The sequence below is a fragment of the Bubalus bubalis genome, chromosome 12, assembly GCF_019923935.1.
Source record: "Bubalus bubalis isolate 160015118507 breed Murrah chromosome 12, NDDB_SH_1, whole genome shotgun sequence".
In the NCBI taxonomy this organism is placed as follows: Eukaryota; Metazoa; Chordata; class Mammalia; order Artiodactyla; family Bovidae; genus Bubalus; species Bubalus bubalis.
In genome coordinates, this window is record NC_059168.1 from 13697200 (window position 1) to 13709570 (window position 12371).

The 12371-nt window shown below is 46.2% G+C and overlaps 1 protein-coding gene across 3 annotated transcripts in view; it reads left to right on the top strand.

The window, feature by feature from the left end:
- Window positions 1–8085: 8085 nt before the first annotated feature.
- TGFA (transforming growth factor alpha) overlaps window positions 8086–12371 on the top strand; it is a 115624-nt gene continuing 111338 nt past the window's right edge. For all 3 annotated transcript variants that reach the window (XM_006049244.4, XM_025260843.3, XM_044925794.2), the window contains exon 1: window positions 8086–8270. In XM_006049244.4, coding sequence (XP_006049306.1) covers window positions 8231–8270 — 40 coding nt within the window. In that variant the 5' untranslated portion in view covers window positions 8086–8230. The remainder of the gene's footprint in view (window positions 8271–12371) is intronic.

Genomic DNA, 12371 nt, shown 5'->3' on the forward strand with positions numbered 1-12371 from the left:
GGTGCAGCCATTACAGAAAACAGCATGGAGGTTTCTCAGAAAACTAAAAATAGAACTACCATATGATCCAGCAATTCCACTCCTGAGTGTTTATCTGCAAAAAAACCTAAAACACTAGTTTGAAAAGATACCTGCTCCTCAGTGCTCAGATCGGATTAAGAAGTGGTGTACGTACGTGTGTGTGTGCACATAGATATATATGTTTTCCATAATGGCTGCACCAATTTACATTTCCACCAACAGTATAGAATGGTTTCCATGTATATATATATATATATGTAGTGTGTGTATATATATATGCACACATACACATACATACCATATGTTGTATAAAGTGAAGCGAAGTCGCTCAGTCGTGTCTGACTCTTTGCAACCCCATGGACTGTAGCCCACCAAGCTCCTCAATCCACAGAATTTTCTAGGCAAGAATATTGGAGTGGGTTGCCATTTCCTTCTCCAGGGATCTTCTCGACCCAGGGATCGAACCCGGGTCTCCCGCATTTCAGGCAAATGCTTTACCACCTGAGCCACCTCAGCCCCATATCTTGTATATATGTATGTATTTGTGTGTGTATATATATATATATATATATATATATAAACACATACAATGGAATATTACTCATCTATAAAAAGAATGAAAATTTGCCACCTGTAGCAATGAGGATGGACCTAGAGAATATTATGCTTAGTGAAATAAGTCAGAGAAAGAAAATACTGTGATATCACTTACGTGTAGAATCTTAAAAAAAATACAAATGAATGTATATGCAAAATAGAAACAAATCCATAGATACAGAAAATAAACTTGTGGTTACCAAAGAGGAAAGGGAAGAGGGGAAGGACGAATTAGGGGTATAGGATTAACAGATACAAACTCCTATGTGTAAAATAGATAAGCAACAAGAATATGCTACATCTGTGTGTGCTAAGTCACTTCAGTTGAGTCCGACTCTTTGTGACCATATGGACCTTAGCCTGCCAGACTCCTCTGTCTGTGGGATTCTCCAGGCAAGGATACTAAAGTGAGTTGCCATGCCCTCTCCAGGGGATCTTCCCGACTCAGGAATCAACCCCCCACCTCTTATGTCTCCTGCATGTGTAGGTGGATTCTTTACCATTAGCGCCACCTGGGAAGCCATAGCACAGGGAATTATAAACCTATGATGGAGTATAATCTGCAAAATTACTGAATCACTAACTGTACACCTCAAACTAATCTAATATTATAAATCAACTATACTTAAATTAAAAGGAAAAAGAAACAGCAGCAAATGTCTTCCCAAGAAGCCTAATAGGAGACTCTCCCTAACATTTTATGGGCCAGAACTTAGTTATATGCCCAGCCCTAAGGCAACCATCAACAGACAAGGAATTGTCTTGCTTCATCTTCTGGGTCATAGCCTGCTGTCAATCACACAAAATTGGGATTCTGTTAGTAGGAAGAAAAGAAAAATGTTCATTCTATTGGGATCTAACTGTGAGTCCACAATATATTAAAAATCAGGAGTAAGTCTCAACAATAAATTTTGATACAGCTTTATCAGTCACTGCTTTATCATTCTTTTACATTATTTCTTATACATAACTGAGTTTCTTTGCTTGACTGAATATTTTCTGTACAGTCTATTTATTTTTTCCATTAGGGTGGAACATGAATGGTTTACTTTTTTTTTAATATCTTCTTGTCTGAAATAGCTGGATAAGAAAAAGAATTTCGTGTTACAATCATTCCCTGCCCCCAGTGTATTTTCCAGGCCAACTGCTTTGTTGATTTTGGCATTTATGTAGCAAACATGATGATGATGTATTTCCTTCAGAGGTTACCTGATTCTTCTGCCTGCACGGCTTCACAATGAAGAGAGCACTTAACTTGTCCATTGTTGAATCCTTAGTGCCTAACCCAGAGCCTGGAACATAACAGGCTTGTCATGGACATGTGTGGAATGAATGGGTGAAAGAAAAAAAGAACTGGTAGTCTGCGGACTCCTGAAAGAGCCCCTGCATTTCACCTGCAGGTTGAAGTGTGTGTGTAACCACGTAACACTAGCTGGGAGCCTGTGTGGCTGCCCTAACCACTGCTCCCACTTGGCAGTGTTCTCTCTGTGCCAGGCATCAAATGTGAGCCCCCCATTTGGATGGATCCCTGCCCTGTGTGCACCCCAGTATGAGGACACTTCCTGGATGCTTCAGGAGGATGGAGATTTGCCCATCCTGACTTTCCTGTGATTCTTTTTTTTTTCTTTCTACAGCCTTTGTCACAACCAACCTTGGAAGCATTGCCGGGTTCCAGCGAGGGTGGGGAGGGGGCCTCCCTAGAGATGCCTTTCTTTTCTGTGAGGTGAATTGAAGGTTGTCAAAGCCTTCACTCAAACTGGTCTCATCTGCACTGTCTTAGAGAAATTCCTTGAAATGTCTGGTATGTGGGTGGAATCTTTTTTCAGTTTTGAACAATGACAGATCTCCCCCATCATTATTTGCCTTTGCCCGTTTCAGTGGGGTTTGGAAGACAGGCAGGCTGAGAAGTTCAGTGTGATGGTCCAAATGTATGTCACAGAATAGAACACTGTCCTTGCTCTTCTTATCTCAAAATCTGCCCCCCTCCTTATAGATCTATGGGATGTATACCCCCTCCTCTTACCGCTGACCCCTCCTGTCTTGGGGCACAAGAACAGTTTCTCCTCTATCAGCAATATGCTCCCTTTTTAGGCTCTCTATTAAAAATATTTTGGATATCTTGGCTTTGTGTTTCTCTGCCTCATATCTTATCTCTCATATTTTTTTCCCTTTTCCTCTGAGTGTGGGGAGAATTTCTTGAGTTTATCAGGCAGATTGATGCATCATTAAAAATATTAAGCCCCCTTTGCAGTTCTCTTTGACTATTCTTTCTTCAATTCTGTACATTTCTTTTTCCTGTTTCTCTTCTGCATCTCTTGGTCATCACTATCCTTTCCCATCATCATTAGTTTCACCTGCCTAAGGATTTCTGGTCATTTGATTTAGAACTTTCCCCCCCTGGCACTCCTGAGGATTTGGGGGCCAATCTTCCCAGTCTTTAGCATGCTCTGGCTATAAACGTGTAGTTCTTCTGCCTTCAACTGTGATTAGTGGAATGGTTTGACATCAGCTGTGTTGATACTCTGGGTACCTCTCCTGAATGCTGGTCAGCTAGGCAGCTTGTGAACTGTATGAGGAGATTATTTCAGTTGTAGCAGCCATCCAGTAACTCTGAGTCTTAGATACTCTAACTAGTACCTTGACATCTTGGAGCTGCTTGGACCACCCATGGAAGCATCGACCTCCAGACTTCAGTATTGGGTTTTAGAACCATCCTGTCATATCCTTTGGGAAGGAAGGATTCAAGCTGAATATACAACTTGAATTCCCAAGGTAGATCTGAGAGCAGGGGAGTGGAAGATGTTAAGCAGAAGGTCAGACCAATCTTCGGACAACACCAGCATGAAAACCACTCAGGTAGTTGAGAACAAAGCAAACGTCTCTGATGGCTTATTACCTCCCCCATTACACTGGTGATTAAAACTGTAAAAATGGACTCAGCATAAGGTTTCCAGCTTTTTCTTTTGGCTGGAGATAAGGAATACACTAATAGCTGAGGTTTCACAGGGGGCTGGTACTGCAACAATACCTTACTTTGGATTAGATTTCTTTTCCTAAATCCCTTAACACATTAAAATCTCATTCTGCCCAAACACAGCTCTCCAGAGTCCTTTACAAAACCTCTCTCTCTCTCTCTCATACACAGATGACATCAGATCTTTGACATCTTACTGAGTCAGGCACCCCTTCCTTTTCCCCTTTATGTCCCCCCATCCACTGCTGCCACCAAGGCAGGTCCTGCAGCCACCCGAAGCCGTCTCTGCTCACTGCTTTCTGAGGCTTGTCTGCAGGAACTGTAATTCCTTCAAGGCAGTGGCCCATGACTGTGCTTCCTCCCTGAGAATGTCCGGGCTGTTTACTCACTAATATCTGGGTAATTGCCAATCTGAACAGTGGGCTCTGCTGGCCTGAATCATTCAGGGAAGACTCTGGTGCTTGTGGCCCCACAATCACCTCCACAAGTGAATCCGGAAGGAGGGGGAGGCTAATTACAGTGAAGAAGGGGGCTCTTTAAACATACTCTCTGTAATAAGCAGGTAGAAGAAAGGACAGGGGAAACTGACAGTGGGGTGGTACTAGCCTCTGTGTAGAACACGCTGTGGTTCTCCTGTTTGCATGGGGAGGAGAGGCTGTGACTGCCTCATTACAGAGGGATCGTCCTTGAGCCCAAGGCCAGCCGAATCAAATGTTCAGAGGCAGCCCAGACATCGTCCTAGCAGGAAGGCCACACACTGGTCAGGCTCCACACACACAGAAATGGGACCTTCATTGGCCATGGGAGACAGCTATAGCACCTGTAGGTAAAGGACCGCAGTGGCCTATCTACGAAGATTCCAGGGGATACTACTGGAATTCCAATCAACTTGGACTGCCATGTATTCCATACTGCTAAAATACAAAAACATCACAGCATCCTCTAGGAAAAATGACACCCTCCCTCTAAATCATGTTCTGTAATTTTTTTCTCATTCCTCTCACACCACAGGTTGAGAAACAAATTCATAGCTTCTGACTTTGAAACTATCCTCTCTAGGAAGGTATACATGTGCACCAGCAAAGGAACTGATATGGAAATGTTTTGTTTTGTTTTTTAAAAAAAGGTAATGGTAGAACATTGAGAGAGGGGAAATTTATGTTTACTAAGAGTTTTTCTTTAAACAATAGTGATATTCGTTGATATTAAATAATGTGCTAAGCATGCAAGTAAATTCTTCCATTTAGTCCTTGTATCGACCTAATGAGTTCAGTATTATCCTTGTTAAAAACATAGGAACTGAGGCAGCATAGCACAGAACCCAGTACAGAGGCCCTGGAACCAGCTCAATTGTTTTCATACAAAAGGAGGATGGACTCTTACCTCATAGGGTTGTTGTAAAGATTAAATGAGATATATAAGATGCCCAAGTCAGAGTGTTAATATTTTAGTATATTGGGTTTCCTCCTAGCCCTATAAATGTTCAAAAATCATTTTTCAGTTTACAAAAAATGGTGTGGATATTTAGAAAAAAACTTCAACACTTGATTATCTGTTTGACTTGTGTGAGTTGAAAGGTTGATAAAACTACAGATATGAACTGGCTATTGAAAATATTGGGGAAGAATCAATGATTTCCAAGCATTAGAATGTCCTTTGATTTGGGTACTCTTTAGGCTGCAAGGTATCAAATTATCTCTTGACTTAAAAATTTTACTGCCATGAAGGGGACAAGCTCATTGTCTTGATTCTGTTGCTACTTCCCTCAAGCCATGACTTTATGTGCAGGCAGGGGGCAGAGGAGGGGAAACTGCTGAACCTGACTCTGAACTTGAAGTGTGTGTCCCAGCAGGAAACAAGGGGCCAGGTCAATTGTCCAGCCCTAGCTGAGGGTCCTGAGGAACAGGAGAAGGATGTGGACAACACTTGATTTCTTTCCTCCTGTAGCCAAGGCAGGCTAGCCTAGGAAGGAGACAGAAGAGCCACAGGCACAGGTAAGAACAGTCTGAAAGGGGAAGACACAGATGCTGAAGGGAGTCAGGGACTGCTCACCAAAGGCAGAGTGTGTGCCCTGTGCATGCAGAGATGTGCACTTAGGAAAAGATGTACCCCAGGACTTAAACCCTCACCACCGGTCACTGAGTTGAAAAAGCAGCAAAGCAGCCTTTGACAAATGTATTACAAGGAATGGTTTCGCAAATTAAATTTACATTGTTTCCCCAAATCCTTTTCTACACTGGTATTTTCTGCTCAAACATCAAGGCCAGTGGCCTGATGCTTCCTATCTGAAACTAGGCCCCTTATCTCCTATGCTGCTGCTGCTGCTAAGTCGCTTCAGTCGTGTCCAACTCTGTGCGACCCCATAGACGGCAGCCCACCAGGCTCCCCTGTCCCTGGGATTCTCCAGGCAAGAACACTGGAGTGGGTTGCCATTTCCTTCTCCAAAGCATGAAAGTGAAAAGTGAAAGTGAAGTCACTCAGTTGTGTCCTACTCTTGACCCCACGGACTGCAGCCTACCAGGCTCCTCCATCCACGGGATTTTCCAGGCAAGAGTACTAGAGTGGGTTGCCATTGCCTTCTCCTATCTCCTATGAAATAAACTTAAACATCAACTCTGAGAATCTGAGCCTTGGGCCAAGGGAACAGCAAGTGATTTTGCCCTCTTCCCCTTCAAGGAGAGTGGGTCTACCCTGAGGAGGTAGGGTAGAGGGATTGGATATGCAGATAACACCACCCTTATGGCAGAAAGCGAAGAAGAACTAAAGAGCCTCTTGATGAAAGTGAAAGAGGAGAGTAAAAAAGTTGGCTTAAAGATCAACGTTCAGAAAACTAAGATCATGGCATCCAGTCCCATCACTTCATGGCAAATAGATGGGAAAACAGTGGAAACAGTGGCAGACTTTATTTTTGGGGGCTCCAAAATCACTGCAGATTGTGACTGCAGCCATGAAATTAAAAGATGCTTACTCCTTGGAAGGAAAGTTATGACCAACCTAGACAGCACATTAAAAAGCAGAGACATTACTTTGCCAACAAAGGTCCATCTAGTCAAGGCTATGTTTTTTCCAGTAGTGATGTATAGATGTGAGAGTTGGACTATAAAGAAAGTTGAGCACCAAAGAATTGATGTTTTTGAACTGTGGTGTTGGAGAAGATACTTGAGAGTCCCTTGGACTGCAAGGAGATCCAACCTGTCCATCCTAAAGGAGATCAGTCCTGGGTGTTCATCAGAAGGACTGATGTTGAAGCTGCAACTCCAGTACTTTGGCCACCTGATGTGAAGAGCTGACTCATGTGAAAAGACCCTGATGCTGGGAAAGATTGAGGGCAGGAGGAGAAGGGGACAACAGAGGATGACATGGTTGGATGGCATCACTGACTCGATGGACATGAGTTTGAGTAAACTCTGGGAGTTGGTGATGGACAGGAAGGCCTGGCGTGCTGCAGTCCATGGAATCCCAGAGTCAGACACGACTGAGCGGCTGAACTGAACTAATCCCTGACCTGGGGGCCTCTGGAGAATACACTGATCACTGCCTCTCTGGAGCACACTGTCGCCTATTCATGGTCCCCAGGGAACCTATGAGTCTTCCTTTCTCTACCCAGAAAGTCTTCCTCTGCCTCTTTAACTTCTCCAAATTCCAGCACCTGGGGCCAGCTAAAGGCCACAAATCCTTGAAAAAACCATCCAGGTAGCTCCAGCCCATTCACCCCTCTCTCAGACACGGGGCTGCATGCTACCTTGCTCTTGGTCTCAGCTGACTGTGGCAGGATGGGGTGGGGTGGTCTGGGGTACTGGTGGTGATGGAATACCAGGTGACCCATCTTCATCATCAGCACTAGACCAGGTGTACGAAGGTCTACTGATCTTCACAACGTGTCGGCCTGAGAACTTGGGGTGGCCGCGCTCCAGGCGGGAGGCATCCGGAGAAGCCAGTGTTCTCTCGGATGGGGGCGCAGGTGGGGAATCGGGTTGAATTTGTTCGATTGTGGGGCGCACTTTCCCTGAGGCACGTTTTGGCAAGGGCAGGCGAAGCTCGCAGGTCCCCTTCCGGGCCGCGTCCCAGTTCTTGCCAGGGAGAGCCCTCGGCAGAGGCCGTCGGCACAAATGACAGACGCCGGGGCGGCTCTTCTCCTGCGCGGAGATCCTGGAAGCGGCCGCTGCGCCCGGCCGCTCGGGCTCGGATCTGAGCGGCTAGTCTGAGGGTGGTGTCTGAAATCCGTCTCTTCCTGCCTTTCCTTCGGCCTGGATGCCCAGCTGCCTCGGCGGGCTCCGAGATTCCCGCGCCGCCCCGCCCCGCCGCCCGCGCCCCGCACGGTGCGTGCCGCGTCCCCGCCCCAGCCCCACCCCACCCCGTGCCCTCAGGGGGGCACCCCCACCGGGGCGGGAGGGTGGTCCGCCGCGCCCGGTCGCCGAGTGGCGGAGGTGACGGTAACCGCCTTCCCATTTCCGCCCGGCCGGCGGCGCGGCGCGGCTAGTGCCAGCAGAGGCGCGCGGTCCTCCCTCCGCCCGCCCGCGCCGGGGGCTGGCCCTGCCTCGCCGGCGCCTTTTTCCCCCGCACCGCGGCGCCGCTTCGCCACTCGGGCACCGCAGGTAGGGCAGGAGGCTGGAGCGCCTGCCGCCCGCCGCCCGTAAAATGGTCACCTCGGCTGGACAGCTCGCCCTCTTCGCGCTGGGTACGTACGCTGCCTGTGGCGCGCCCGGCGCCACCTGCCCTCCGGGACACCCTGCTTTCCCCTCGTCCCCTCCATTCTCTGTCTCGGGGGTGTTCTGCGCTCGCGTAGGAGAGGAGAGGGAGGCGAATGCTTTTCGAGGCTTGCAAGCGAGGAGGCAAGGGGAATCACTTGTGCCTACTAGGGATTTGGGGAGCCTGTTCCAAAGAGGGGGACGGTCGAGCGCTCAGCCGTTCCCCGGGAAGTGGCCGGCGGGCCGTGCGTGAGAACGCCCGCCAGGGAAGGGGGAGCGGTGTGTGAACGCGCTTGAACTTTAATCTGCCGCGGCTCGTAGACTTGCCAACACCTACCTGCTTACCTGGCTGCTTCCAAGCCAGTCTTCACCAGCGTATGGAGCGCGTAGATTCGGAGAGGGTGGCCGGGGTCCGACCCTCCGGCCAGACCTTGGCTGCTTTCTTTTCGTACTCTCTGCCTACGCCTGAGCCCCAGCGACCCGCAGATATTCATCAGCAGCAGCGGCGTCTCGATCTTCTAACTTAGCGAGTTCTGAAGCTTTGGGGTGGGTTTTGGATTTTTGTGCGGATTAATTGTTCTTTTGATTAACTTCTCCGGGAGAAGTGGTTTAAGGGTCAGCCGAGGGCAGGAGTGAAACCCTAGACGGAGTGCTGCCAGTTTCTTTTGAGTTTGTTCTTGGAAGAGAACGAGGGATGGGGGAAGGGAGGGGAAGTTAAGCCCGGCAAACCTGGGCCGGGTCTGGGGAGCCGGTGAGTTTTTCAAAGGTGAAGGTCACTGCCCGGCCAGCTCTTGCCCCTTGCGGCGCCGGGTCTCTCTGGTGTTGAGAGAACAGATTAACAGCCCAGGTGTCCTGGTCATTGCCTAGCTTCCGTGAAGTGAATTGTTCAGTCACTGTCTCCTCTGTAAAGCAAGTTGCTTGCTACAGGATGATTTATTAGAGCTTAAGAAAAGCTATGGAACCCTTCCCCTCCCCCTCTAAATGCCCAGAGCCTCAGCCCCACCCAGTTCCGTGTACAGTTTCAGGGGGTTCACAGACCCGCCCGTAATCCTGCCCATGAAACGCTGATTAAGAAGTGGAGGCATCATCTAAGGGAAATACGGGGCAGCCGTGGAACCGGATTCCACAGCAGCTCCGAGGTGTACCCTCACCTGAAACTCACCAACAGGTGGCATGACTCTGAGTGGCTTTTTTTTTTTTTTTTTTCCTTTTCCCAAGCCTTTTTATATTTTTGTATTAATAGTTCTAATTTTAGATTTTTTTTAAAAGCAGTTACATTACCAATACAGTAGAAGTCTCCTGTATTCGGGTCCCTGTTATGATGTTGTTTGCAAATGCTGAAAGTAATAATAATAACCTAACACTATTTGAGCACCTACTCTGTGCCAGGCACTGTTCAGAGTACTGTATATGTATCAGCTCATTTAATTTTCACACCAACCTGATGATGAAGACGGTATTACCATCCCCAGTTTATGGAAGGGGGAAGTGAAGCATATAGGCCCTCAGTTAGTAGGTAGCTGGGTCAGAATTATGAGTGTAGAAGGAATGTTGATATTAAAAGTCAACTTACTGTGGTCACTGTAGTCCCATCTCCTGGATTTGGGACTTTTTCTCCAGTAGAGATGGATGAATACCCTGGAACTTGCTTTAAACAGGGTTTTCTTTTGGATTCACAGGATCTCAGGGCAGTCTCAGGTTATTCAGTGAACAATGAAACAAGAAACAATGAAAGTAAGCAAATTCAAGGAAGCTTTGTAAAGCTGCTCCTGCCCTTCAGCATAGGACTTGCCCATGAAGACTGCATTCATTCATCATGGAATTTTTCTCTTTGCCCGAGTTCAACTTAATATTTCTTTCCTTAACAAAAGAGTGTATAAACTTAACAAAAATTAATCAACTGGCCTATACAGTTCCAAGCAATGAGCAAATGAAAAAAGTAGAGGAGAAAGAAGGCGAGAGTAATTTACACCAGTAAGGATTCCTTCATATATATATATATATTAGCTATTAGTTCTGTGCATTGACCACAATTTCTGCCTCCCACCTCACTTTCCACTAGATTGCTGAATACCCATCAATGCCACATGCATCTTTATTCTGCACATTTCCTCCAGAGTTGCTTTCCTCTCTAATTTTTCTTAAATTAGTTGAAGGCAGTTCTAGGCGAATCAGCCAGTGTTCTGTCAGTAATCAAGACCTAGAAAAATGAGGTCTTTCCCCTTCTTCCCCCATGTCAGTGGGGACAGTCTAAGAAGGAACTGTTAGGATTCCCTGTTGATTTTTCTGATTACTTGATTGGTGTTTTGGTGGTGAGAGTGTGGAGACTTAATTCAGTGCCACATTGGGAGCTTGATCTGGGTTCCTGTGGTGGCTACCCTCTCATGTCAGGCTCCCCTCATTAGCTGGGCAAACTACTTAGGGTCTTGGCTCCTCCAATCCCAGGTCATCCTTAAGGGAGCAAGATGTGTAATTTTGGGCAAGTTACTTAGCTTGTACCTTGTTTTCCTCATCTAAAGAATAGTGATATTAATAGGATCATTGAATATAATTAATGAACCTCGAATGGTGCCTGGCACATAGTAAGCGTTTAATCAATCATTATCGTTGTCACTTTGAACTTCATAGAATTCCAGATATGTCCATTCCATAACTCAGAGTTTGTCTTACTTATCTCCCAGTTCCTCACCCTTCCTAAGACAGAAAATACTACCTAAACTAAAAATCTTAGAGATTTTAGCAAATCTCTTTTGGCAGATGACAAATTCAAGAAAGTTTGGGAGTTCTCTTGAACCTAGTGAATTCTTTAGTTTTTGATGCAAAACATTTGTATTTCCTCCTTACTGTTCAGTGGTCAGTTGTTTATTGAAGTTAGCACTAAGTTCTAGTTTCCTTATCTATAAAGTTGAAACTCTACACACCTCTACACAGTGGGTTGTTATGAGAATCAAATGAGATGGTAAATATGGAAGCTACTTATAAACTTTAAAAATAAAGGGCTACACACAAAATGACATTGATTTTGTAATATATCTTATAATCCAGAAATAAACATTACTCTTATGGCAGCTCCCAGAAGTAAGACTAGATGTAGACTAAAGAAGCATGTTCCCGGACACAAAATGCCATGAAGGATGGGGAGAGAGGAAGCGAGTCAGCTTCCCAGTGGATTTGGGGCAGAGGGACCAGCAGGGGGCATGAAGTAAGCTGGTTCTCTTCTCCATTACATAGAAATGATGTCTTTCAGAGTGAACAGTGGAGCTTTGCCCAGGACACATGTTTTCCTTATTGGACAGTCATAATTAGGGAAAGTTCACTTTGAACAAGGGCTGTAAAGGTGTATATGGAAGACTTAGAGGCTGAGTTTCCTGTATTTACTTTTCCAAAATTTGGTTTCCTAGGATAAAGTGAAAATCTTTCTGTAAATACTCAGTGTCCCCTGCAAAGAGGACCTTTCTTATAGGAGTAAATGATGCTTCATGTTCCGTGGTAACATATGAAAAATAGATGGTTTTTCCATTAGACCTATCTCTAAAGACCTTTTGAAAGTATACTTTGAACAGGGTCCTGCTCTTTGGGCTGCGGGCTAACAGGGACAGGCAATGGGAAGTGGAGAGTGGGTCAGCCAGAATGGAACTGGCCTAACGAACTGGGTGTCTTGTGCCTGCTTCTCCCTCAAAACCTCTGTAGTCTCTTCCACAGCAGTGCCCTCAAATCACAACCACTTGGAGGACTCGGTACCCCGTTGGCTGGGTAGGAGGTGGGCAAGTGTGCCCGTCTAATGAGAGTTCCCCTGTGTGGCTTGTGACTGCTGCTGGTGGGGAAGAGAGGAAAAGGACCCTTTGAGACCCATAGCTGTGCAATCAGTGTGGTTAGGGAAACCTCTCACTTCACCAGTTATGTTTTGTCTGAAGTACGTTTGGTGTTAGAAATGCTGCTGTGCGTTTATAAGCGTTATTGAAGGCACTTCTGCCTGTCCTGTTGACCAGAGCAGAGTTAGAAGTCATGCTGATAACTCTTAACTGTCCTACCTGTTCTTGTACTTTACCTATGGAAAATGTAATGATCAACTCAATATTAAACTCCAGCAG